The sequence below is a fragment of the Cricetulus griseus genome, chromosome 9, assembly GCF_003668045.3.
Source record: "Cricetulus griseus strain 17A/GY chromosome 9, alternate assembly CriGri-PICRH-1.0, whole genome shotgun sequence".
NCBI classification, from domain to species: domain Eukaryota; kingdom Metazoa; phylum Chordata; class Mammalia; order Rodentia; family Cricetidae; genus Cricetulus; species Cricetulus griseus.
In genome coordinates this window covers 8,481,140-8,508,931 of record NC_048602.1, presented here as the reverse complement: position 1 = coordinate 8,508,931, position 27,792 = coordinate 8,481,140, and the positions used below count along the sequence as shown (strand labels likewise).

The 27,792-nt window shown below is 50.2% G+C and overlaps 1 protein-coding gene across 1 annotated transcript in view; it reads right to left on the bottom strand.

Moving 5' to 3' along the window:
• Window positions 1-27,792, bottom strand: part of Sptbn4 (spectrin beta, non-erythrocytic 4) — an 82,664-nt gene that overhangs the window by 52,833 nt on the left and 2,039 nt on the right. The window contains exons 2-12 of the mRNA XM_027430438.2: window positions 20,740-20,891; window positions 19,380-19,553; window positions 16,818-16,909; window positions 15,663-15,743; window positions 12,958-13,073; window positions 5,834-5,946; window positions 5,456-5,643; window positions 5,251-5,368; window positions 4,456-4,614; window positions 3,189-3,491; window positions 1,575-1,725 (exon numbers count right to left, since the gene is read on the bottom strand). Coding sequence (XP_027286239.1) covers window positions 1,575-1,725; window positions 3,189-3,491; window positions 4,456-4,614; window positions 5,251-5,368; window positions 5,456-5,643; window positions 5,834-5,946; window positions 12,958-13,073; window positions 15,663-15,743; window positions 16,818-16,909; window positions 19,380-19,553; window positions 20,740-20,891 — 1,647 coding nt within the window. The remainder of the gene's footprint in view (window positions 1-1,574; window positions 1,726-3,188; window positions 3,492-4,455; window positions 4,615-5,250; window positions 5,369-5,455; window positions 5,644-5,833; window positions 5,947-12,957; window positions 13,074-15,662; window positions 15,744-16,817; window positions 16,910-19,379; window positions 19,554-20,739; window positions 20,892-27,792) is intronic.

Sequence of the window (27,792 nt, the reverse complement as noted above, 5' to 3'; positions counted from 1 at the left end):
CTCTGGACATTCATCCTGAAGACAAGAGAGAGGACCCCAACAGCCTCCTCTGAGGATATGATGTGAGTGACAGGAGTCTGGGTCAAAAATCAGGACATCCACCAGGATTAGGGAAAAAACTCAGAGCTTGCTTTTCTTTGTAGACCTGGCTGGCCTCGAACTCACAGAGATCCGTCTGCCTCTGCCTACCAAGTGCTGGGGTTAAAGGTGTGTGCCGCCACCACCTCATCCAATTTTCTTTCTTCCTTCCTTTCTTTATTTCCTTCTTTTCTTTCTTTCCTTCCTTCCTTCTTTCTTTTTTGAGAGAGGAAGTCAAGTAGCTCCAAATGCCTTGAACTCTCTGTATAGCCAAGGATGTCACTATATAGCCAAGGATGACCTTGAACTTCCAACCCTCCTGTCTCCTGGGATTCATTCACTCAACACCACACTGTTTATTGGTGCAAAGAACTGAACCCAGGGCCTCCTGCATGCTAGGCTAGAGCTCCACCTACTTAGCCACATCCCCCAAATTTACTTCCCCGTCACCTTGCAAGCTCTGTGGTCTGGGCTTCAGTTTCCTCATCAAAGAAAGGGCTGCCAGCACCCGGGGCTAGCTGACAAGCATTGGAACACAAGTATCACACAAGTATCGGAACACCATCAAAGAAGCCATTCCCTGACCACAGAGTAGCAGAACGAAAGTGAGCAGGCTCACAACCATCCCTGGGCACAGTAGACAAACTCAAGGTGGCTGTGCAAGCCATGGTGAGCCCCCCTCAAACCCCCTCAGCCAGTGACATAAATAACTGCCATTGTTAACTACAAAAGCCTCCACCTGTTACTCCTATACAAATAAGAATGGTTGGGCCAGGCAGTGGTGGTACACGCCTTCAATCCCAGCCTGGTCTACAGAGCTACACAGAGGAACCCTGTCTGGGGGCGGGGGATGCTTGGGACTGCTCAGTGGTCAAAAGCATCTCTACAGAGAACCCTGGTTCAATGCCCAGCACCCACATGGCAGCTCACATGTGTAACTACAGTTAAAGGGGATCCAGTGACTGCTTCTGACTTCCAAGGGCACCAGGCATGTATGAGGTACATACATAATGCATACATACATACACACATGAAGAGAAAACACTCATACACATAAAAAAATAAATCTAAAAGCATTTTTTTTTTTTTTGGAGACTGGGTTTCTCTGTGTAGGCTTGGCTGTCCTGGAACTCAATCTGTAGACCAGGCTGGCCTCCAACTCACAGAGACCCGCCTGCCTCTGCCTCCCGCGTGCTGGGATTGAAGCTGTGCACCACCACACCAGGCACATCCTCAGCTTTTTACACTTTTTGATGCTGTTTTATGGTTTTACTTGAGGTTAAGTTGTGAAAGGCTTAGCCCATTAATGTTCAAAACAAATGAGCTATTTTTGTACAATCGCAAAGCAGGACAAAATTTGGTGGTGCAACACTCCACTTGGCATTGGCACCGCCATGATCTTCCTAACCGAGATCCTAGACTCTACTTAGATGCACCCAAGAACAGGGAGAGCCAGCCTTCCTTCCTTCCTTCCCGACTCCCTTCCCCAGACTCACCCTGCAGCTGAGAGAACCTCAGGGCCGCAGCATTTAGGGCCTCCACCCGCTCACTCTGGGCTGCAATGTCTCCCTCCAGCAGTCCGTGCTTCTGCAGCAGGTCGTCAGCCTCCACCAGGTGCTGCCCACATTCCCGAGACAGCAGCTGAGTCTGCAGGAGGAGACAGCACTGAGCTCAGCACTGGCGTGGCCCAGGGCCACTCACCTCTCCCCACACCACAGCAGCCTGTGCGACGGGACACTACTGGGGCAACTCCCATCCCTGACATGGTCTCCCTGTATCTGACTGTCATCCAGCGTCCTGTGTCTCCCAGAATGTTCCCGTCGCTCCCTGTCTCCATGGTGCTGTCATGGTTTCTCTCTCTTCCACCGTCCCTCTTTCTCTCTTTCTCCCCCTTCCCTTTACCCCTCCCTCCCTTCCCTAATTTTCTCTCTGTGTCTCTCCCCTCCCTTTATTTACTCTCTATACATCTCTGGCAAACCCTCTGACTCTACCCAGATATTTTCCCTGTAGCCAGATCTCTCTCTCTCTCTCTCTCTCTCTCTCTCTCTCTCTCTCTCTCTCCCAGATATTTTCCCTGTAGCCAGATCTCTCTCTTCCTCCCTCCCTCTCTCTCTCTCTCTCTCTCTCTCTCTCTCTCCCAGATATTTTCCCTGTAGCCAGAGATCTCTCTCTCTCCCTCTCTCCCTCTCCCTCTCCCTCTCTCTCTCTCTCTCTCTCTGTGTGTGTGTGTGTGTGTGTGTGTGTATGTGTGGTGTGTGTATATGTGTGGTGTGTGTGTATGTGTGGTGTGTGTGTGTGTGTGTGTGTGTGTGTGTGTGTATGATGTGGGGGCCACTCATGCCAAAACATGCGTGTGAAGGTCAAAGGGCAACTCCGTGAAGTTAGTTCTCTCCTCCGAGTGGGTTCCAGCCCCTTCAGGGTGAGTGACTTTCCCTGTCACACCATCTCACCCGCCCCACTTTTGCTACGATTGTTTACTTATTGACTGTGTGTGCACAGCACACACACACTCATTTGCATGGATGTCAGAGGATAATCTTAGGAGTTGGGTCTCTCCTCCCACCCTATGAGTCCTGGAGAGTGAATCAGGTCACCCGGCTTGACAGTAGACACTTTCACTGCTGAGGCAAATTGCTGGACCTTTGTTTGGTTTGGTTTGCTTTTGTTTTCCGAGACAGGGTCTCTCTGTGCAGCTTTGGAGCCTGTCCTGGAGCTCGACCTGTAGACCAGGCTGGCCTCGAACTCACAGAGATCCGCCTGCCTCTGCCTCCCGAGTGCTGGGATTAAAGGTGTTTTTGGTTTTGTTGTTTTTTTACTTGAACTCTCCATGTAGCTGAGGGTGACCTTGAACTCCATGTTGTCCTCCACCTCCTGAGTGCAAAGCTGACGAGTGTGCACTGCCGTACCCAGTTTTATGTGGTGCTGGGGGTGGAACCCAGGGCAGGCAAGCGCTTGTACCAACTGAGCTACATCTCCGCCCACCTGAGGTTCCCTCTTTCTGTCTTTTCCCTCCCACACTTCTATCTCTGTGCCAGCCCTCAGGACCTGCACCTTCCCCTGTCCTCCAAGCACCTGACCCCCCACTCCGAGGCCCCTCATCCGGTCCTCACCTGTATCTCCTCCATCCAATCCACCATGTAGACCATCTCCTGGAAGACCTTCTGCAGGGCCAGATTCTGCTCCAGCCGGGTCCGCCTGGCACCTACCAGCCCGGTCAGCAGGGCCCACTGGCGAAGGACACTGTCACGCTGGGCTGCCACTCGCCGGGCGTCATAGTAGCCTTCAGCTGCCAATGCCTGGGCTAGCTCTGCCACGCCCTGAACCCGCTCCTCATAGGCTGCAATGTCTGCTTCAATGGCTTCGTGCTTCTTCATGGCTGCCTCCACTGCTGGCAGCTCATATCCGAAGTTGTCCTGGGCAGTTGTGGGCAACAGACACTGACCGTGCTGCCTCAGAAGTCCACCTGCTGCTTTGACCCCGAATGACCCTAGAAACTCTCCCTTCAGCATCTCAAGAGACCAAACCTGCAGCTTCTTCATCCCAGACCAGCCCCACCTTCCCAGTTATCTTAAACATCGGTCCACCTTTCCCTGTTAGCCTCAAGACCAACCTGGTCCTTCCTGGTGACCCTGGAAATCAGTCCCACTGTTACCCTGGAAACTTGCCTCACCCTATTCAGTTACCTTAGAAACCAGCCTCATCTTCCCTGGTTACCTTGGAGACCAGTCCCACCCACCTCCAATTACCCTAGAAATCAACCCTACCTTCTCCTGCTGCCTTGGAAACCAGACCCATCATAGCTTCTCTAGACTACAGAACACCTTTTCTAGTTGCCCTGGAGATCAGTCCACTCCCTACCTCTGTCACCCTGGAGACTAGCCCCATCCCCCCAGGTTACTCTAGAAACCATCCCACCTTCCCCAGTTACTCTGGAGGCCAGTCTTGTCCTCTGTTGTTGTCTATCTGTGAACTTGCTACCCAGAAAACAGCTCCTTCTTTGCACCATCCTGGAGACTGGGGACCAGATTCGCCCCGTCCTGTTACTTAGGAGACCAATTCTATCCTGGACACCAGATACAGTCTCCATCTTCACTCTCTCTAGCTAAACACCCCCCTATGTGTTAAGGGGGCTCTATTTCCTGCTCTCTACTAGTGATCAACTTCAGTCTCCTATTACCTCAAAAAACCAGACCCAATACCCCTCACCGGTCCGTTAGGACTCCCATCCAATCCTCTTTTGTCACATAAAAGGCTAAACCAGCCTTCCCTGCTGCTTTGTCTCCATTCTGAGTCCCAGGGCAATGAGGTCTTCTCACCCCGATCCCCCTGGGTCCCCTACACCTCACCCCCCACCCTCAGCCAAGCCCAACCCCATACCTGGGAGACGAGGCGCTGGTTCTCATTTAGCCAGCTCTCCCTCATGGCCACCTTGTGGTCAAATCTTTGAGCCAAGAGTTCCAGCTTCTCCTGTCGGATGAGCTCAGCTCGGAGGGCCGCCTCCCGTTCATGCTCTGCCTTCTCCAAGTCCCCCCATGCCTGGAGGAAGACAAGAGGAGGTACTTAGATTCCAACAACTGTCCCCTGTTTAAGGATCCTGGCTTTCCAGTCTGAGGCCACTCAAGGCATATATGGCACCTTCAAGGAAATTAGAAGAAAAAAAAAAACAAACCAAAAACAACAACAAAATGCTGCCTCTTCATGATACGACCCCTGGAAGACTGGAAGAATAAACACTCCGTCCATGGTTCTGTAATGGGAACCTGTAGAATGCCATAAGGCCACCCAGCCTCACTGTGGTAGTTTGAATGAAAATGTCCCCCCCATAAGTTCATAGGGAATGGTACTATTGGGAGGTGTGACCTTGTTAAAGTAGGTGAGGTTTTGTAGGAGGAAGTTACTGGGAGCAGGCTTTGGGATTTCAGATGCTCAAGCCAGGCCCAGTGGTTCACTCTCTCTTCCTGCTGTCTGCCATTCTGGATGCTGCTCTCTCAGCTCTCAGCTCCTGCTCCGTCACCATGTCCGCCTGTGTCCCGCCCGCCCGCCCGTCATGATGATAATGGACCGAACCTCTGAACTGTAAGCCACCCAATCCAATGCTTCCCTTTATAAGAAGAGTTGCCAGGGTCGTGGCGTCTCTTCCGCAGCAACAGAAATCCAAACGAAGGCACTCACCTTGTCAATATCCCAGATGCCACAGCCTTCTCGAGGGACAAAAAGGCGCCGGTTGTGGGCGCGCAGTTTGCTCTGGATACTGAAGAGTAGCACCTCTAGGTTCCCCTTCTCCTGAAACCTGAGGAGGCACGGCTTGAGGGTCCCCCCCCCAATCTCACAGGCCCATCACCGCCCCTCCGCCCCGCAGCCGGAGCCGGAGTCTCACTTGACGGGCTTCTCCAGCGTACAGTAGGCAGTGAAAGTCTGCAGCTGCTGCTGCACCCCGCTCAGGGAGTTGGCAAACTTCTGGTTGCTGATGAGGCCCACGGTGCGGTGGATCCAGGCCAGCAGCTCGGCCGCCAGCTCCTCGTAGCGCTCAATGATCTTGTCCACCTCCAACACCTGGTCCAGGACCTGGCCCAGCAGAAAAAGGAGTTTCCAGAAAAAGGAGACATCTCCAAGATGGGTGTAAAGGCCTGGTTCGGGTGTAAAGGGAGGGTGGGCTGTCCCGACCGCTCTGAGCATCAATATAGATGATGGAATCGCCCAGACCCAGGAGCGGTTCCCAAGGTCTCCGCCCTCCCACGCCTTGGCTCCCTCCTACCTTCCCAATCCGCTTTCCCTCCACAGCCAGCGCCTTCATCTTGGAAAAGTAGTGGTAGAAGGAGACCACGTAGGTGATGATGGACTTCTCGTCTGGAGCCTCCATGTTCACATCTGGCGGGACAGGGGATTCGGGGAGCATGGTGGAGGCTCTGTGTGGCCTCAGGCAAAACAACCTCTCGAGTCCTCCTCCAGCGCTTGGTGTTTTCTTTTTTTTGGTTTAAATTTTTATTAATTAAAAAGATTGTCAGTCTGGAGAGAAGGCTCAGAGGTTAAGAGCACTGACTGCTCTTCCAGAGGTCTTGAGTTCAATTCCCAGCAACCACATGGTGGCTCACGACCATCTGTAATGAGATCTGGTGCCCTCTTCTGGTGTGCAAGCATGCATGCAGATAACTGTATACATAATAAATAAATAAAATCTTTTTTAAATAAAAGATGATTTTCTGATTAAAAAAATTGTTTTACCATTTTCTGTAGGGGTGTTCTGCCTGCGTGTGACTGTACCACGTGTGTGCGGTGCTGTTGCAAACCAGGAGAGGGCGCCAGATCCCTTGGAGCTGCATTTGTAGACGGTTGTGAACTGCCACGGGGGTGCTGAGAACTGAACCCCAGATCCTCCCCAAGATCAGTCAGTGCTCCCAGCCACTGAACCATCTCTCTATTCCTGGTTTTCTTTTACCTTACTTTTTGTTTCTTTAAAAAAATAATTGGGGGGGGCAGTTCCTTTCTTTCTTTTTTTGGTTTCCCAAGACAGGGTTTCTCTGTGTAGCCATGGCTGCCCTGGAACTCACTTTGTAGACCAGGCTGGCCTCGAACTCGGAGATCTACCTGTCTCTGCCTCCTGGGTGCTCAGATTAAAGGTGTGAGCCATCACTGACCAGCTATTGTTTTTTCTGAAAATTGTTAAATTTATTTTTATTTATCGTAAGAGTGTTCTGCCTACATGTATGTCTGTATATCACATGTGTTGTGGAGTGCCCGTGGATGCCAGAAGAGGGCATTGGATACCCTATGACTAAACTTACAGGCAGTTGTGAACCACTATTTAGGAGCTGGGCATAAAACTTGGGTCCTCTGGAGTCATCTCTCCTGTCCCCACCTCTTTTGTTTCTAATTTTTTAAAGTTATTTTTATTTTATGTACATTGGTGTTTTGCCTGTTGTGTATCTGTGTAAGAATGTTGGATACCTTGGAACTGGAGCTACAGACAGTGTGAGCTTCCATATGGTTGTTGGGACTTGAACTCGGGTCCTCTGGAAGAGCAGTCAATGCTCTTAACCACTGAGCCATCTCTCCAGGCCCTCCTTACTTTTTCTTCTCTGGCCTGGAATTTACTTTATAAACAAAGGTAGTCTTGCACTCACAGAGATTTACCTGCTTCTGCCTCCCAAATTCCGCCACCTCAGGCTTTTTGTTTTGTTTTTGGTTTTCAATCTGTCTAATTTGGATCTTCTAATTCACAGGATTAAACAGTGTCTGATACATAACCACAAATAAACTGTCCATAATTATTTCTTTTTAACCACATTAAATTAATTAGTTAATTAATTATGCACAACGCCCTCTGGTTCTTGTGCTCTACCGTGTGGGGCTCTGGGCCTGAACTCATGCTGTCGGCCTCAATGGCCCCTGTAATTGTTTCTGAACACCATCCTCTCTCTGCCTGTCACCTCAGTCCTGTGGGCATGCTTTACCATTGCTGCCTGGGCACCGTTCTCCCTTCTGTGTGTGTAATTCTTACAGCTCAACCCAAATTTCCTCACACAAGCCTGCAGCCCGCCTGGATCTGCATTCCTTAGCTCCGTTTCTCTCATACCATCGTGTGTGTGTGTGTGTGTGTGTGTGTGTGTGTGTGTGTGTGTGTGTATACGTGTCTGTTTGTGTATTGTGTGTCTGTGTGTGTATGTATGTGCATGTCTGTGTGTATGTATGTGTGTGTGTGTATATATATGTGTGTGTGTGTGTCTGTCTATGTGTGTGTGTTTGTGTATGTGTGTGTGTGTGTATATATGTGTGTGTGTTTGTGTGTCTGTGTATATATATGCGTGTGTGTGTGTGTGTGTGTGTCTGTGTATGTATGTGTCTGTATGTGTATGTATGTGTGTGCTTGTGTGTGTGTGTGTGTGTGTGTCTGTGTACGTGTGTGTCTGTGCATGTATGAGTGTCTGTCTGTGTGTCTATGTGTGTCTGTGTGTGTCTGTCTATGTGTGTGTGTGTTTGTGTGTATATGTGTGTCTGTCTGTGTGTGTCTGTGTATGTGTGTGTCTGTGTGTGTCTGTGTATGTGTGTGTCCATGTGTGTATGTATGTGTGTGTGTTTGTGTGTCTGTGTATATGTATGTATGTGTGTGTATGTGTGTGCATTTGTGTGTTTGTGTGTGTATGTATGTGTGTCTGTCTGTGTGTGTGTCTGTCTATGTGTGTCTGTGTGTGTCTGTCTATGTGTGTGTGTTTGTGTGTGTATGTATGTGTGTGTCTGTGTATGTGTGTATGTCTGTCTATGTGTGTCTGTGTGTGTCTGTCTATGTGTGTGTGTTTGTGTGTGTATGTATGTGTGTGTCTGTGTATGTGTGTATGTCTGTGTATGTGTGTGTGTCTGTGTGTATGTGCATATGTGTGTCTGTGTGTGTATGTATGTGTTTGTGTGTATATATGTGTGTCTGTCTTTGTGTGTCTGTCTCTGTGTGTGTGTGTGTGTGTGTGTGTGTGTGTGTATGTGTGTGTCTGTGTGTGCATGTTTACGACATTGGCCCTGCACATGTGTGTATGTATGAGTCTGTCTGTCTATGTGTGTCTGTGTGTGTCTGTGTGTGTCTGTGTATATGTGTGTATGTGTGTGTATGTGTTTGTGTGTGTATGTGTGTGTGTCTGTGTATGTGAGTATGTCTGTGTATGTGTGTGTGTCTGTGTATATGTGCATATGTGTGTCTGTGTGTGTATGTATGTGTGTGTGTTTGTGTGTATATATGTGTGTCTGTCTTTGTGTATCTGTCTCTGTGTGTCTGCATGTGTGTGTGTGTGTGTGTGTGTGTGTATGTGTGTGTCTGTGTGCATATTTACAACATTGGCCCTGCACATGTGTGTATGTATGTGTCTGCCTGTCTGTCTATGTGTGTGTCTGTGTGTCTATGTGTGTCTGTGTGTGTCTGTGTGTGCACGTTCACGCCATTGGCCCTGCACACGATAGGCAAGTGATCAACCACCCAGCTCCATCCCTAGCCCTCATAACAGCTTCCCATTTCCTTCTTGGACGCATCAGGACTTGGGATTAAGTTGTGACCATGCCCTTGCCTGAGCTCTGTGAAGATATCTAGGCCTGTCCTTTTCCTCCACAGTCCCCGCCATGCCCAGCACTCAGCTGCTACTCAAGAAACACCATGTGTATGATGTGTGAGGTTTGACAAGGACTCAGGCTTCAAAGGTAGAGTATGTATGAATCTCAGCTTAACATCTTACTTGCTGTGTGTTCTTAGCAAATGGCCCAACTTCTCTGAGCCTCAGTTTCTCCCAGTTACAGGGATGACAATTTCCATCCCTGCCTCCCAGGAACATGGGAAAACTGACAAAGAATAAGCCAGGTGTGGCAGTGCACACTTATACCCAGAGCACTCAGGTGGTGGGGGCAGGAAGAGAAGGGACTCAAGGCCAGACTGGCTACATAGGAGGTCAGCCAGGCCTACATAAGATCTGTCTCAAGCAACATTAGCAACAATATAGGGGCTGGAGAGATGGCTCAGAAGTTAAGAGCACTGGCTGATCCTCCAGAGGACCTGAGTTCAATTCCCAACACCCACATGGTGGCTCACAACCATCCATTATGAGATCTGGTGCCCTCTTCTGGCTTGCAGGCAGACATGCAGACAGAACACTGTATACACAGTAAATAAATCTTTAAAAAAAAATACAAAGAAGGGCAGTTAAGAGGGCATACTGCTCTTGCAGAGAATTGGAGTTCAGTTCCCAACGCCCACACAGGACCTCTCACAATCTCCTTTAACTCCAGCTCTAGGGGATCCAATGGTTCTAGCTCTGTAGGCAGCGGAAAATATATTCTCTCTCTCTCTCTCTCTCTCTCTCTCTCTCTCTCTCTGGGTGATTGACTCTCTCTCTAGGTGATTGACTCTCTTCTCTCTCTCTCTCTCTCTCTCTCTCTCTCTCTCTGGGTGATTGACTCTCTCTCTAGGTGATTGACTCTCCTCTCTCTCTCTCTCTCTCTCTCTCTCTCTCTCTGGGTGATTGACTCTCTCTCTAGGTGATTGACTCTCCTCTCTCTCTCTCTCTCTCTCTCTGGGTGATTGACTCTCTCTCTAGGTGATTGACTCTCCTCTCTCTCTCTCTCTCTCTCTCTCTCTCTCTCTCTCTCTCTCTCCCCCCCCCGCCCCCCGAGATTGTCTGACTCCTCTCTGTCTGTGTCTCTCTGGGTGATTGACTTGGCTCTCTCTCTCTCTCTCTCTCTCTCTCTCTCTCTCTCTCTCTCTCTCTCTCTCTCTCTCTCTCTCTCTCTCTCACACACACACACACACACACACACCTAAAAAGGAAACAAAATCTTTATTTTTAAAGAATAGCCACAAATGAGGCACTCAACAAATTCTAATGTTGCTTAACATATGTATCACACACACACACACACACACACACACACACACACACACACACACACCTACACTTCTTTGGTTTTGTTTTTGAGACAAGATATCACTATGAAGTCTGGGTTAGCTTTCAGCGCTTCACCCTCCTGATCCGGTCTCCCGAGTGAGTGCTGGCATTGCAGCCATGGGCCCCCACAACCAGCCCACACTAATCTTGACTGCCTCAGGAAAGTGACACCCATTGACAGCTCTTATGTTCAGGCAGGGAGCACAGACGACAGCTATCAGAGGCAGCATCCGTTAGGATTCAGGGTTAGGATGCTGGCCTGCTCTCCCCCCCCCCCCCGTGACCTGGCAGGATGCACTCAGGCAGTACTCTGGTCAGCCCAGGGTCCTGTGGCTGCTCGTCACTGTGACACAGTTGCCCACAGATACAAAGGTCCCCCTCTTTAAGAGACAAGCTGCGCCCACTCCCTCTCTTACCCTGCTGTTCCTCTGAAGGGGCGGACAGGACTTTTCCTAGCTCTTCTCTTTCTCTCTCCCTCTCTTTCTCTTCTTTCCCCCTCTCACTTCCCTTTCTCCACTTTCTTTCCTTTTCCCTAATAAAAGCTCCCTCTTCAGCTCTGTCTGCCTGGTGTTTGTCCCTTGCCTGCCACGGGATTCCACCAGGCCCCAGCTGGAGTCATATCTATAAGAGCATTGACTTACTGAGACCGTGGTTTAGGGCTTTTCAGCTTACGGTGGGTGTGGCTAGTTTCAATTGGTGTGTGGCTTGCATGTCTGTGAAGGATGCTCCTATTTAGTTTAGGAAGGCTCGGTCCACTGTTGGAGGTGTCATTCCCTAGGCAAGGGGGCCTGAGCTATCCCAGAGTGGAGAAAGCACACATGAGCCAGTGAGCACACACGCATTACTCTCCTCTTTTGACGGTGGGTGTCATGTGACTAGCTGTTGTAAGTTCCTGCTGCTTTATCTTCCCCACAGCAACCCGCTGTAACCTGGAATTGTGAGCTAAAAATAAACCCGTTTTCCTCTAAGTTGCATTTTGTAAGGATATTTCATTAGAGCAAGATAAATAAAACTAGAACACAGTAAATGACGGCTCTGAGCCTTCATCTACAGCTCTTTTAAAACACAGTTAAACCCGGGCTTAGTGCCAGGCACAGTGGTTGGCACACACTTTCACTACCAGCACTCTGAGGCAGAGGCGGGAAGATCTCTGTGAGTTCCAGACCAGCCTGGTCTACAGAGTGAGTTCCAGGACAGCCAGGGCTACACAGAGAAACCCTGTCTGGAAAAAAACAAAACAAAACAAAAACCAACAACCACCAGAGTTGAGAGGCTGGGGTGTGGCTCAGTGGTAGAGTGCTTGCCCAGCATGCACAGTCCCTAGGTTTAATCCCCAGTACTGCAAAAATAAACCAACCAACAGCTCCTCGGTAAGATTAGCGTGTGGACGGAAGAGCTGAATGAGAGAATGAAGGGGAATAACTGATATCCGCCCAGCCAAGTAGTCCGTGCACAGAAAAGGGGGCTGCTGTTTTCTCAATGGAGGGAGGATGACAGTGCCAGGGAGCACTGGGGATTCTCAGGGAGCACTGAGGATTGTCACAGAGGATGAAGGGAGGAATGGGGCTGGGATGGACAGAAGATGGGACGGGGCTGGAGGTGGACAGAGAGTGAGCCAGGATAGAAAGGAGATCAGATATGAGGGTAGGGAGAGGGAGAGGAGTAAATGAAAGAAAGGTGAGTGGGGCAGTCCTATCATCCCAGACACTGGGAGGGCTGAGGCAAGAGGATGGCAAGCTCAAGGACTCTGCAAAAACAAACATAGAAAACCGGGATGTAGCTTAGTAGTAGAGCTCCTGCCTAGAACCCCCCAGTGAGGGGCTGGGGGTGTGGCTTAGTGGTAGAGCTCCTACCTAGAATCCCCCAGTGAGGGGCTGGGGGTGTGGCTTAGTGGTAGAGCTCCTGCCTAGAATCCCCCAGTGAGGGGCTGGGGGTGTGGCTTAGTGGTAGAGCTCCTGCCTAGAATCCCCCAGTGAGGGGCTGGGGTGTGGCTTAGTGGTAGAGCCCCTGCCTAGAATCCCCCAGTGAGGAGCTAGGGTGGTGTGCCTCAACAGTAGAGCTCCTGCCCTAGGATCCACCTCTGAGGTAAGAGCTGTTGTCTAACAAGTATCAGGTAATTTCTGTCTAGTATCAAAAAATGAAAAATAAAAAAACAAGGAATGACGTTATAGGTGGTGTTGTGGTTGGGAGTAGAGACACTTTGAGGACTGGAAAGGGCACTGAGTTTAAAGCTGGGGCTGGATAGAAAGTGGGGGCTGGGGATGGAGAGTCAGGGGTGAGGAGAGGAGGGGTCCCCCTGGGAAAAGGTGGGGGTGTGGTGAGGATGGAGAGAGGGATGGAGGGCGTGGCGAGTGAGATGGAATTTGGAATGACCACGGGCTCTGGAGTGGTACTGGGTGAGATGCAGTTATTTTCATGGCGGAGTTGGGAGGGATCCAGAGACGGGGGACCAGATGGGGCTCACCTTCGGGGTCCAGCAGACGTGCTAGCCCCAGGTGCTGCTCCGCTGTGCGGAAAGCTCTCTGCAGGTTGTAGTTGGCGTTGGACTTGGTGAGTTTGCTGAAGTCCACAAGATCAGGCCTGGGCAGGGGCACAGAGCAGGCGGGCAGCAGGCAGGCTCCAGGGCCAGTGGGCGAGCGGGTAAAAAGACATCCTTACCTGAGCCCCACCCAGGTGAGGGGCACAACCCAGCCAAAGAGGAAAGGTGTGTGTGCTACAGGACCAAGCAAGCAGGTGCCTGGAGCGTGCATTGTTCGTGAGGGCATGTGTGAACATGTATTCATGTGTATTTGTCACTGGGCCAGGCTGTGTGCACAGACAAGTGGCTCTGTCCACATAAGCTTTGCAGCGATGTGTCCACAGGATGCCTTCCTGTGTGAGTCTATGGGATCATCTGGCAACACGAATCTATACAGCCCTGTGTGTGTCACATGGGAGCATTGTACACATGGTGCCCATATGTCTTCTTGGATATGTTTGTACACAGTATTACATAGTGGTCAGGGCAGGTAAACTCATGATGTTCATGTGTACCTGGGTGCATTCATATATGTCCACTGGGTATATTTACCTTATTTTTTAACCTCCATTAATTCTCCTTCCACCACAAGGGTTCTGAAAATCAAACTCAGGCCCTCATGCTTGGTGTCAAGGGACCTTCTGATTATTTTCTGATTATTTATTTATTTACCTGTTTATCTATTTATTTGGATTTTTGAGACAGAGTCTCTCTGTGTAGCTCTGGTTGTCCCGGAACTTGCTATGTAGACAAGACTGGCCTTGAACTCACAGTGATCCACCTGACCGTGCCTCCTCAGTGCTGGGATAAAAGGCGTGCGCCACCATGCCTGGATCTTCTGTGTGTTTACATACAGTGATAATGTAGTTTTGGGGGTGTATTACATGATGCACACATGTCTGCTCGGGGATGTATAATTGTGTATACAGTATATATTCATGTTTCATTATGTAGTAATCAGGGTATGTCTGTGCAGACTGCACACATATCTAATCGGGTGTAGCATCCTGTCATGGCTAGAGGGTGAGGTCAGGAACCAGCCCACTTGGCCCAGGCCCAGCTCAGTCGCATCTTGGCTGTATCTCTCTGCCTGAGTGCCTCGTTTGTCTGTAGGCTCCCTCGGCTGTGAATGGGGACAATAATAGCTAAGGCCTGCTGGGGTCAGTGAATATTAAAAGGACTCATGGAGAGCAATAGGAGGGTGCTTGGGACGCAGAAGACATTTTGTAAATGTCACCTGCTGGTAAGCATGAGCCAGTCACGGTTTGTGAGTTTCCTTGTGGAGAAGGTGTCCGGATCTCCCCAGGTATGTGTCAGAATGGGGACTGTGAGTGAGCACACGCATGTGCCAGGAAAAACCTGGGCACTGGCTCTGGCCACACCTGAACAAATTCCTTCCAGACTCTAGGCTGGATGATTCCCCAATCTATCATTTGGAAAGTTATGATGTGGGTGTCATTTTCTGTTTTTTGTTTGTTTGTTTGTTTTGGACACTCAAATCTGAGCCTGTTTAGCACTAGGCCCTGGCGTACAAGTACACGAGTGTGCAGGGATTCAGAAGCAGAGCTTGGGGGGCAGATTTACAGGCACAGCGTATACTCCAGAGTGGACAGTCCACCAGAAAGGGGTTCCCCATCATGCCTGTGTATGTCTACAGGGTTCCCACACGCTAGGAAAAGGCTCTACCACTGAGCCACACATCCAGACCCTCACTCACTGATAAATAAATACTGGCAGTCTAGGTGTCCGTTTAGTTTTTTTGTTTTTTTTGTTTTTTGTTTTTTGGGGGTTTTTTTGTTTTGTTTTGTCAACTTGAAACAAGCTGGAGTCATCTTGGAAGAGGCAACCTCAGCTGAGAAAATACAACCATCAGACTGAGTTTATCTTCTTGATTGATGGGGAAGGGGCCAGCCCACTGTGGGCGGCGCCATCCCTGAGCAGGTGGTCCTCGGTTCTATAAGAAAGCAAGCTGAGGAGGCCATGAGGAGCAAGCCAGCATCCAGCTTCCTGCTTCAGTCCCTGCTGCCAGACTGCTGCCCTGTGTGCCTGCCCTGACTCCTCACAGTGATGGCGTGTGACCTGGGAGTTGGAAGATGAAAGAAACCCTGCCCTTTTAAACTGATTTGAGTCAGTGTCTCATCACAGCGATAGAAAACAAACGAGACAACCGGGATTGGGTCCCCCCCACTTTGGGTGTATATGCGCATAGGTAGTTTTGTATAGACACTCATCTGTGCAAAGTGCACATGTGTCCAGTTGTGGCCTGACAAGGGTCTGTGAGGGTATGTGTACCTCTGTGAGAAACTGCAAGGCACAAATGGGAAATCAGTGCACATGAAGAAGCGGGGCATTGGTGGCGCACGCCTTTAATCCCAGCACTCGGGAGGCAGAGGCAGGCGGATCTCTGTGAGTTCGAGGCCAGCCTGGTCTACAACAGCGAGTGCCAGGATAGGCTCCAAAGCCACAGAGAAACCCTGTCTCAAAAAACAAAGTGCATATGGGGGGGTAAAGGTGAAGAGATCCTTTTTTTTTTTTTTTTGCATCATCCGTGTGTGTGTGTGTGTGTGTGTGTGTGTGTGTGTGTGTGTGTGTGTGTACAGGTGTGTGGCCTCAAGGATTTGGGGGGAGTAGGGGGCAGGGCAAGGTGGTACCTGTGACGATGAATGAGGGCATTGAAGGCCAGGCCATCTCTCCAGCTGGTGGTGAAATTCTGGATGTTTACCTCAGGGTACCTGGGTGTAGGGAAAAGGAAGACAGGCAGAGACGAGTCAAGAGGGAAGTGACAGAGAGAGGAGGATATTAGATGGGTATAGACAGACAACAGGACGGATTGGGGATGGATGGAGGGATGGAGGGATGGATGGATGGATGGATGGAGGGATGGAGGGATGGGTGGATGGATGAACGGAGGGATGGATGGATAGGATAAATAGTATATATGGAAGAGGTGAGCCAGGGACATGAAGAAAGAAAGCAAATGAGAAAAAAAAAACTGGGAGGTGATGGGGAAAGAGAGGGAGAATGAGACTGAGACGGGGGAGAAACGGATGGAGAGAGTGGAGGGGAAGAGGGAAGAAGCCGAGGATGGGCGGAGAGAGACACGGAAAACCAAACGGAGATAAAGACAGACAGGAGAAACAGATGGCTTCACAAGACAGTCTCAGAAGGCTAAGGCGCACAAAGCCCACCTCCCTCCATCTGTTCCTCCCGCTCCCCCACTCCTGCTCTCCATGGGGCACTGGAGTGTGTGCCATGCCCTCATAGACCGCAGAGCCGGAGGTCTAAGGACACCACGGTCCAGCCTGCAGCCGCCCCAACCATCTCAATCATGCAGAAGGACTCAGGCTGCTGTGCCCTAGATGGAAGGGTGGCAGGGACAAGGTGGCCAGAGCTTGAACACAGGCTGGGGCTGGGGGTGCACACAGGTGCCTGTTAAATACCCTAAGTGGCACAATTAGGGGAGTTAGGGTAGAGGGACAGGAGCAGGCAGGGACAGCCACCTTTGTCAGCATTGCCATTTGGCGGGGGGGTCTTTTTTGGCAGTTCCAGGAGCAAGCCTGGGCCCCTGTGCTCTAACGCAAGCAGCCTCCGAGCTGAGCTAAAGCCCCAGCTCCTCCGCCTTCCTAAGGACTCTGCGAGCTTTGCTTTTGAACTTGGCTTCATTGTTCACCAAGGTGAGAGACACGTTTAATTTACCAGTTTGGGACAAAAATTTTGACAAAGGACACGCGTTCCTCTTGAGCTGTTGTCCCTGAAGGAATCCTAAAGGTTGCAGGCACACCTGGCTGTGAGGAGGGGGCGCTCACCCTGCTGTCTTCATCTGACACCACAGAAGCAGAGCGTCTTTGGCTGAGCGGGTCTCTCTGTTGTCCTCTGTCTCAATTTTGATGACTTGGATCTGTGAACAGACAAACTCGGTTTCAGGCCCTACCCCTCGTGCTATTGAAGGCTGGTGGTACCGGGGGAAGCTGGCAGGATTCAGGACTGAGCATGGCTCTGTGGTGGGCTGGTGTGTCCATATGCTGGGCAGGAAGAAGTCAGCGCAGGTCTCATTTTCCTGAAGACTCCGAACAGCACGTGATTAGGCCAGTGTGACAGACTTCATGTTAATCTCCCTGCACAGTCAGCTCCTATGTCAGCTCCCCAAAGAGGGGCATTGGGAACTCCCAGGTCCTATCACATGCCTCCTGTGTGCTAATAAGCAATGTACCATGAGCCACGCCCCCAGCCCCTCACTGGGGGGATTCTAGGCAGGGGCTCTACCCCTGAGCCACGCCCCCAGCCCCTCACTGGGGGATTCTAGGCAGGGGCTCTACACTGAGGCCCCTCACTGGGGGATTAGGCTACTGGCCCCTCACTGGGGGATTCTAGGCAGGGGCTCTACCACTGAGCCACGCCCCAGCCCCTCACTGGGGGATTCTAGGCAGGGGCTCTACCACTGAGCCACACCCCCAGCCCCTCACTGGGGGATTCTAGGCAGGGGCTCTACCACTGAGCCACACCCCCAGCCCCTCACTGGGGGATTCTAGGCAGGGGCTCCACCACTGAGTCACACCCCCAGCCCCTCACTGGGGGGATTCTAGGCAGGGGCTCCACCACTGAGCCACACCCCCGAGCCCCTCACTGGGGGATTCTAGGCAGGGGCTCTACCACTGAGCCACACCCCAGCCCCTCACTGGGGGATTCTAGGTTGGTACTCTATTACTAAGCTGTATCCCATTTTCTATTTATTTTTTTTCCCAGAGTCCCTGAGCTTGCCATTCTGATCACTACTCACAGTGTTCTTTGGTACATCCAGCAGGCAAAGCTAGTTCTACCTCATTGTCTTTGCATCGTCTGCCTCTCTCTCTCTCCAGGGGTGGAACAGAGGGCTTCACGCACGGCAGGCAGGTGCTTTACCACCGAGTTCGCCTCTGTCCAGCACACCCTCCATTTTTGGACATAATTCAGCCGTCAGCATCTCATCCGTTTTCTGATCACCGTGTCTGAGATATGACAGGCTATAGCCCTCAGCTGCTGTGAAATAACCTTCCCTGGGTAGCTTCGTTTGGTTCTGTAAAGCTTTACAAAACTTTCCCTTCAGCCCTGCCCCTCCCCCACCCAGGACCCATAAGCAGGTCATGTCAGGGCGGGAGGGGAGTAGTTTCCTCTGCCTAGAGATATTGCTTTCTCCCTTGCACGCCTGGTGTAGCTATGCATTTGTTTACTGCCTGTCTTCCTTATCACAGTGTGAGCTCCATAAAAGCCGAGTCGGTCTGTTCATTTCCGGAGTGGAGCAAGATCGTCTGATCGGAACTGCAGCTCCAACACCCATAACTCTGCATAACTCGGAATATTAAACCCATTGTGCTGGGTGTAGAGATGAATGCCCGGGACCGCAGCAGCTCTCGGGAGGCAGAGGTCACAAGGACCACCAAGAGTCTGAGGCCAGCCTCGGCTACAAAGTGGGAGCCTGGTTTCCGGGCGTTGGTGGCGCACGCCTTTAATCCCAGCACTCGAGAGGCAGAGGCAGGCGGATCTCTGTGAGTTTGAGACCAGCCTGGTCTACAAGAGCTAGTTCCAGGACAGCCTCCAAAGCCACAGAGAAACCCTGTCTCAAAAAAAAAAAAAAAAACAAAACAAAACAAAACAAGGGCTGGAGAGATGGCTCAGCGGTTAAGAGCACTGACTGCTCTTCCAGAGGTCCTGAGTTCAATACCCAGCAACCACATGGTGGCTCACAACCGCCTTGAATGAGATCTGCATGCAGGCAGAAGACTGTATACATAACAAATAAATAAAATCTTAAAAAAAAAAAAACAGGAGCCTGTCTCAAAACTCCAAATAATAATAATAATAATAATAATAATAATAATAATAATAATAATAATAATAATTTGGCTGCTAAGATAGTACATCAGGTAGAGGCACCTGCTGCTAAGCCTGGTGGCCCAAGACCCACACGGTGCAAGGACAGAACTGAGTCCTGATTATTGTCCCTTGACCTCCACAGTAAGGCTCTGGAGATCATGCACGCACACACCCCTCTCTCACACTCAGAAAAACGTAATATTTAAAAACCTGCCAGTTTCCTCATTGGTAAAGTGAGCTAATTAATGCTACCTAATTGAAGGGTTCCGTGTGTATTCAATGCCAACGTTTAGAATAGAGCGAGGAAGTGTATAAACAGTGTAGATATGGTTACAGCCGGAAGAGCGATCACAATTATTTTTTAACATTGGTCTCATTCCCACCACCTGGTTGCAAAGGTCCTGTTAGACGGGAGGAAAACTCCGGGGAGGAAGGAGTGAGTGGGAGTGGGGGCGCCCTCCGAAGGCCCTGTGGTGGGCAGCGGGCTGTGCGGGGAGGGAGGGGCATGGGGGCATCACCTGGAAGCGCAGGATGATGGTCCAGACCAGCCCCAGCGTCAGCCGGTGGTTCCCATCCACGATGTCATGTGACCCCACGTTCTCCAGGTGCACGCGCTGCTCCTTGAGGAACTGCAGGGCCTTGTCCACGTTCTCCAGCGAGTGGATCCGCATGCGGCCGCGAGTGGGCCTCGGCTAGGGCAGCAGGGGCATTGAGGGATGGGGACCTGGCCAAGGGCAAGGAGCCCTCCACCCGCCTCTCATAGCCCAGGCCACGCCCCTTCAGTGACAACCAGGATGCAAGGCTCATTCGACCACGGTGGGTTCCAGGCCAGCCTGGGCTACAGAGTTCCAAGCTAGCCCGCGCTGCAGGGTAAGATGCGTTTCACATTCTCCCTGCCCCCTCAAGCCCTTGTTGTTGGGTGTTTTGGTTTTGTTTTGTTTTGTTTTGTTTTGTTTTGTTTCACTGCTTGTTCTTTCAAGAGAGCATCCCTTTGTGATTTATGCAAGTTCTAGCCTTGGTTGCTGGCCTGGTGGTGAAGCCACGCCCCTTCTTTTGGAGCCACACTGTAGGACCTTTCCTCCCTAACTCGGTGCCTGCCCCTGGGCTTTGCCTCTGAGAGTTCTGGCCCTAATCCTTCAATGTCCTGGTTGCTCCATCACAATCACACAGCTTGAGATGGGTTCATCAGACCCCAAAACATAGCCCCAACCCACACATCAGCCCAGGTTGGTGGCGCACGCCTTTAATCCCAGCACTCGGGAGGCAGAGGCAGGCGGATCTCTGTGAGTTCGAGGCCAGCCTGGTCTCCAAAGTGAGTGCCAGGATAGGCTCCAAAGCTACACAGAGAAACCCTGTCTTGAAAAAAAAAAAAAAAAAAAAAGACATTCACATGATACTATGATACTATTGCCTTTGCCCCAGACACCCGTGACCTTGAAGTCACCCTGCCAACCTAGACTGCCCCACAACTGCAGTGCCCCGCTCCCAAGTTATTCCCTTACAGACACGGCCCTTGCCACCTCCTAACCTGGCTGTCACTGCTCTGACAACTCCACCCATCCCAGCAGCCCCATCTCTCCAATCAGGCTCTACCCCTCCAACAGAGCATCTCCTCTCTCTGGAGCCCCGCCCCTCCAATAGGAGCACCCACACCCACGACCCAACCCCGCCCCGCAAGAGCCCCACCTCCTCCGAAAAGCCCCGCCTCTCCCTGGGGCTCTAGCCACTCCAAGAGCGCTCCCCTCTTCCACTGCGCCCCGCCCTCACCAAGCCGAGTAAGGGGACCTCTTACCCCTTCAGTGCTTTCTGCCTGAACCTCAGCCAGAGCCCTGATTAGAATCCAGCCCTTATTACCCCAGCCCTCGAGGCCGCCCTCACCAGCTGCTCTCCGGACAGCACTTCCAGGAGCCGGGTGAGCACAAACCCATCCCGCAGGTCTGCGTAGAGGTCCCCGATGTGGCAGCCCACGCGGGCGAGGTGCGAATTCACCCATTTGGTGAAGGTTTTCTTCTGCACAGCCTCTCGCTCATCTGAAAGAAACAAAATAGGAGGCCAGCCTTCCCAGGAGTCCGTTCATAGCAGCATTATGTGTAATAGCCAGAAACTGGAAGCAGCCTAGATGCCCCTCAACTGAAGAATGGATAGAGAAATTGTGGTACATTTACACAATGGAGTACTACACAGCAGAAAAAAAACAATGGAATCTGGAAATTTGCAGGAAAATGGATGGAACTCGAAGAAACCATTCTAAGTGAGGTAACCCAATCACAAAAAGACAAACATGGTATGTACTCACTCATATGTGGACCTGCTTTATGATACATAGTAGTGACCATGCTTTATCAGAGCTGTTTTTAATGATGTTGCTCAGATTTTTTTTTTTTTAAATGGAGTGTGCTGGATGTCTCTACAATTTTTTTCAAAGGACTCCAGAACCTGGAAAAGCTGTTGCTGCTATTGATGCAAAACATATTGCCATTATTGCTCTTTTTATATAAATATATACATATATAAAAGCAAAATAAAATAAAATAAAATAAAACAAAAAATGTTATGCATAGGACTGCTTTGCCTATGTATGTGTGCTATGTTTGTGCCTGTACCCGCAGAGAAGGAAAGTGGGATCCCATGGAGCTGGAGTTACAGACAGTTTTGACAGGCCTCCAGGATCTCAGCCCAGGACCGTGGTCACCCCAATCACCAGGAGGATTCAAAAGCTTGATGCAAACTGCATGAGGCTTTATTGTTGTTTAATGAGCTAACCCCATGTTAGCTGGGGTCTTTCACCCACACTTCATGGCGGATGGCTAGAAAGACAGCTTGAAGCGTCTGCATAGAGATCTTGTAGGGCAGCGTAAGGGGAGTGTCTAGGGGTATGCACAGGCTCATGATTGGTGTGCCTCCACGCGTGGAGGGCTTGCCCTGTGTTGATTGACCAACTGGTTGTTATGGCCCATAGGCCCTCCCAGCGTGGTTGCTATGCTCTGTGCATCATTGCTGTGTGCTTGTCCGAAAAGCACACCCAGAGCCATAAAGCATAGTGCCACCAGCTAACTTCTGATTGGTTCCTTGTCACGAGGCAGGCATCTGACTTCTAGTGACTAGGACAAGGTCAGACAAGCACGTGTTACTGTCATGGCTGCCGAAATGGGGAGCTGGTCCCTTTAGTCTGTTCCATCTTTTTAATTTCCGGTGAGTCTGTATTTCATAACGAAAATGAAGAAAAAATTGTGACTAACATTATTTGGGGATATAGCTGTATGTGCTAAGCTGCTGTAACAGAAATAATAAAATGTATTTCCAGTCTATTTTTCCATACCATAGAAACCTGCCAATATTTACGTTTTATCCTAAAATACATTTCTTTTTTGTGGGTTTTTGTTTGTTTGCTTGTTTTTTGTTTTTGTTTTTGTTTTTTTGGTTTTTTTTTTTTTTTTGAGACAGAGTTTCTCTGTGTAGCTTTGGAGCCTATCCTGGAACTCACTCTGGAGACCAGGCTAGCCTCAAACTCACAGAGATCCGCCTGCCTCTGCCTCCCAAGTGATGGGATTAAAGGCGTGCACCACCAAAGCTTGGCTTTTTTTTTTCTTTTAGTGCCACTGGATATTAAATTGAAGGCCTCCAGCCTGCTAGGAAAGTGTTCTACCTCTGAGCCACATGCCAGCCCTTCACTGGGGGAGTCTAGGCAGGGCCCCTACCAGTGAGCCACACCCCAGCTCCTCACTGGGGGATTCTAGGCAGGGCCTCTACCGCTGAGCCACACCCCAGCCCCTCACTGGGGGATTCTAGGCAGGGGCTCTACCACTGAGCCACACCCCAGCCCCTCTCTGGGGGATTCTAGGCAGGGGTTCTACACTTACATATATACCTCCCAGCCTGGCCAGCTCCAATTTTGATTCCTGCTTCATACTAGCAGACTGGGATCAGAAATTTCCAAATCCACAACATTGTCCCTTACGAAGCCACCATCCATGTGGTCTAGGATAGATTTCAATGAATGTTCTTTGAGTATTATCAAAATAGAATTACAAGGGGGGGGCGATTCATCACAGAATCAAAGATCTTGTTCCTTCAACCTTGAATTCTCTCAATCCTAGGATTCTCTAGAATCTACTGTGTCATGGCCCGGCATGTCTCAGCCCCAAACCACAGAAGCCACGAGGTTCGGCCTGAGTAGGGGAGCATGGACTTGGAAATTCCTAGCAACCCAACGGCAATAAAGACCAGACACAGGCATCTTGTCATCTTTAGAGAGCTCTCAGTTCTATGCTGAAAAACTGGAGTGAAAGGTTCAGGCATTATGCTGGCCTGCCCCTGTTACCTGGTGGAATCCACTCAGGCAATACCCTGGTCAGCCCAAGGTTCCATGGGAAAGAAGTCTGCACGCAGGTGCAGAGGACCCCTTTAAAAGATAGGCCCCTGCCCCTTTACGCTCTCTCTCTGTTTCTCTGTCCCGCTCTGTTCCTCTGTTCCGCGCTCTGTGCGCTCTCTCTGTCTCTCTATGGCGACCGGCCATGGCGGTCAGCCATTTACCCCTGTTCCTCTTCTTAGTCTCCCCATTCTGCCGGTCCTTATAATAAACTTATAGTCAATATGTCTGTCTCAATATTTCTCTTTTCTTCTTTTTAAACAAAACAATAACATGGAGTCTCTCCTTTATTCAGCATCTTCCTGGCTACACTCTAACCACTCTTCCCTGACCCCAAGACCATTTCTCTCCCATCTTCCTAGACCCTATCCACAGATCTCTCTTCCTGTCAATCTCTCTGCCCGATAGCTGCTACCCATCATCTCCTCACTTGGCACTGTCAAGTAGACCTAGCCCTCCACCCTGGTGCAGGCCTTTTCAAATGCTTAGTTCTGTAGAGATGCAAAACTAGAGGACATTCTCCACTGAGGCTATGCCATTCAACAGCAAATCAGCTAGCATCTGCAATACAATGCAGACCGGAGCTCCAGAGGTTTGGACTCCAAGAAATAATCTAATGACATATTTTCAGCTCCTGACACTACTGAAAAAACCTCACGTGTACTCCAAACTCCTCTTTACAAAGGGGAGGCCCACAACTATAATCCTAGAACTTGAGTGCCACAGGTAGGAAGATCGTGACAAGGCCTAGTCTACAAATACCAGGCTAGCTAGAACTACATATCAAGACCCTTTCTCAAGGGAAGACAGGCTCAGGGAAGGAAGATAGCCTTGAGAGGCCTGAATCTATTTGTTAGTGGTGGGCACTGAAGGGACCAGCTCCCCATTTCGGCAGCCATAACCGCCAAACTTGTGCTTGTCTGACCTTGTCTTGATCACTAAGAGGTCAGATGCCTTCCTTGTGGCAAGGAACCAATCAGAAGTTAGCTGGTGGTGCTATGCTTTACGGCTCTGGGTGTGCTTTTCGGATAAGTGCACAGCAATGAGGCACAGAGCATAGCAACCACCCTGGGAGGGCCTATGGGCCATAACAACCAGTTGACCAATCAACACAGGGCAAACCCTCCAAGCCTGGAGGCACACCAATCCTGAGCCTGTGGGTACCCCTAGACACTCCTCTTATGCTGCCCTATAAGATCTCTATGTAGACGCTTAGAACTGTCTTTTCTAGCCATCCGCAATGGCGGGTGGATGAAAGGCCCAAGCTAACATGGGGTTAGCTCATTAAACAACTGTAATAAAGCCTCTTGCTGTTTGCATAAAGTTTCCGCCTCCGACTGGTGATTGGGGTGACCACGGTCCTGGGCTGAGATCCTGGAGGCCTAAGCTTCCAGGGGTCTTACAGGCACCACTCTGGGTTTGTACTGTTTCACTTGGCTTCACTGTTATGCCAAATCCACTATTCGGCATGGGGCTGCAGTGTGGCTCACTGGTAGTCCCATTGAACCCATTCATGAACCCGAAGACATGTGGTGACAGGTTTAAATGACACTGAGGTTAAGTAGAGAAGAGAGAGTCTTTTCAATAAATGGAGCTGAATCAACTGAGTATCCTTATGGGAGAAAAATCAATGACTCTGACCCACATGCCACACAATAATAAATAATTAGCATCATTTGTTTTACAATCCAAATATGGAAAACAAAATCTCTCCCTGACATTGGAGTAGACAAAGATTTTTGAGTTGACAATTTTAGGGATTGAATGTAGGACCTTGCCTGTTCTGAGCATGTGCCTAACTACTGGATCGAGCCCCTCACTGGGGGATTCTAGGCAGGGGCTCTACCACTGAGCCACGCCCCAGCCCCTCACTGGGGGATTCTAGGCAGGGACTCTACCACTGAGCCACGCCCCCAGCCCCTCACTGGGAGATTCTAGGCAGGGGCTCTACCACTGAGCCACACCCCCAGCCATCACTGGGGGATTCTAGGCAGGGGCTCTACCACTGAGCCACGCCCCCAGCCCCTCACTGGGGGATTCTAGGCAGGGACTCTACCACTGAGCCACGCCCCCAGCCCCTCACTGGGAGATTCTAGGCAGGGGCTCTACCACTGAGCCACACCCCCAGCCATTCACTTGGGGATTCTAGGCAGGGGCTCTACCACTGAGCCACATTCCCAGCCTTCTTTTTGCTTTTTATTTTGAAACAGTCACAATAAGTTGTGCGGGTTGACTTTGAACTAATTTTGCTGCCCAGGCAAGCTTTGAACTTTCCATCCTCCCCCTTTAACTTCCTTCCAGAGTGCTGAGATTCCAGGCCTCTATTGCCACACCCTGATCAAAACATATTTTTGTTGTTGTTATTTGGGTTTGGGTTTGTTTGTTTGAAAGAGTGTCTTACTACGCAGCTCTGGCTGGCCCTGAATCCACAGAGGTCTACTTGTCTCTGCCTCCACATCGCTGCGATGAAAGGGTTACGCTGCCACACCCAGCCTGTTTTGCTTTGTTTTTCTCCGGGTGTTGGTGGCGCACGCCATTAATCCCAGTACTCGGGAGGCAGAGGCAAGCGGATCTCTGAGTTCGAAGCCAGTCTGGTCTACAAGAGCTAGTTCCAGGATAGGCTCCAAAGCCACTGAAGAACCCTGTCTCGGAAAAAAAAAAAAAAAAAACTGCATCACATCAGTGTCTGCGATCCTAACAGTTGGGAAGCTGAGCAGACACACTGGGAGTTCAAATCCAGCCCAAGCCACAAAGCAAGACACCATCAAAAGTCATGTGGTGGTTCATGTTTGTAATCCCAGCACTCAGGAGGCTGAGATGGGATATACAGCAAAACCCTGGCTAAAAAGGAAAAAAGAAGAAAGGAAGGAAGGAGGGAAGGAAAGGATAAAGAAAGAAAGGAAGGAAAGGAAGGAAGAAGACAGGGCTAGTGAGGTAGCTCAGTGGGTAAGGGCACCTGCTTGTACAAGTCTGATGACCTGAGTTCAGGCCCTGGAATCCAGGCAAAGGTGGAAGGAGAGAAGTGACTCCACAGAGTTGTCCTCTGACCTCCACATGCCATGCATGTCATGGCAAGCACACCAGCACATGACCTCACGCACACAAGCAATGAAAAACAAACAGAAAAGAGAAGCTGGAGAGATGTCTTGGTGGCTAAGAGCACTCGCTGTATGATCAGGAGGACCTGAGTTTGGGTCCCAGCAGGCAACATAAGGAGCCAGGCATCCCGTCCAGGTCTGCAACCCCAGCTCTGCGATGACCAGAAAGCAGGATTACCCTGCCTTTTGTCTTCAAGTCTAGTTCAGAAAAAGCAAAAGCCCCAGGTCAAGGAGACACTTTCCCTCAAAAGACTAAGTGGAAGGCAACAGATGAGGACACTCAATGCCCTCTTCTGGTCTCTGACGGGTATTACACACACACACACACACACACACACACACACACACACACACCTGTAAGCAAAATATTCACATACATAAGCTTGTTTTGTTTTGATTTGGGGTTTTTGTTTTTTTGTGTTTCAAGATAAGGTTTCTTTGTATGTATGGCCCTGGCTGTCCTGGAACTAACTCTGTAGACCAGGTTGGCCTCAAACTCAGAGGTCTTCCCAACTCAGTTTCCCTAGTGCTGGGATTAAAGGCATGTGCCACCACTACCTACCACACAGAAACTTTTTTTAAAAGATTTTATTTATTGTGTATACAACATTCTGCTTCCATGTCTATCTGTGCACCAGAAGAGGGCACCAGATCTCATAACGGATGGTTGTGAGCCACCATGTGGTTGCTGGGAATTGAACTCAGGACCTCTGGAAGAGCAGTCAGTGCTCTTAACCTCTGAGCCATCTCTCCAGCCCCAGAAACTTTTTTATGTTAAAAATTAAAACACAGGCTAGGCATGGTAGCACATGCCTTTAATCCCAGCACGCAGGAGGTAGAGGCAGATGTATGCACAGAGAAACCCTGCCTCAATAACTAAATAACTAAATAAATAAATTTATCCCAAGAGCCAAACAACCACCATCCTTGGAAGTTCAATAATGTCAGACGGCAAAAGATCACCACAACTGAAACTTCCCTCCCAGGGGCGCAGAGAGCATCCCAAGAGACCGCCCCCACCTGATTTTCCAGCGGCCCCATAGCATGTGAAGAATGCAACACTTTCCTAACTGTGCTTGGCCTCAGGGAGGCACTAGAGTATGTAGGCCAGGGAAGACTAGGCAGGGCACTCGGTCCATGGGAAAGCCACACGGCTGTACCTGCCTCCTCACCTATGTTCTGTACATAAGTACATCCACTGATGCCCAAGGATGGACTTTGGTGGCATAATACCATGGCTTATCATTGAGACCCTAGGGAAGGGACAGACATTGTTTACACTTTCCCAGGGAAAAATTTTAACCACACACACACACACACACACACACATACACACACAGACATGCAGAAGCGTGAGCACACACACACACACCCCAAAGTCTTGGGCCAGCAAGATGGCTCTGTAGGTAAGGGCACCTGACACCAAGTCTGGCAACCTGAGTTCAGTCTCTGGAACCCACGTGA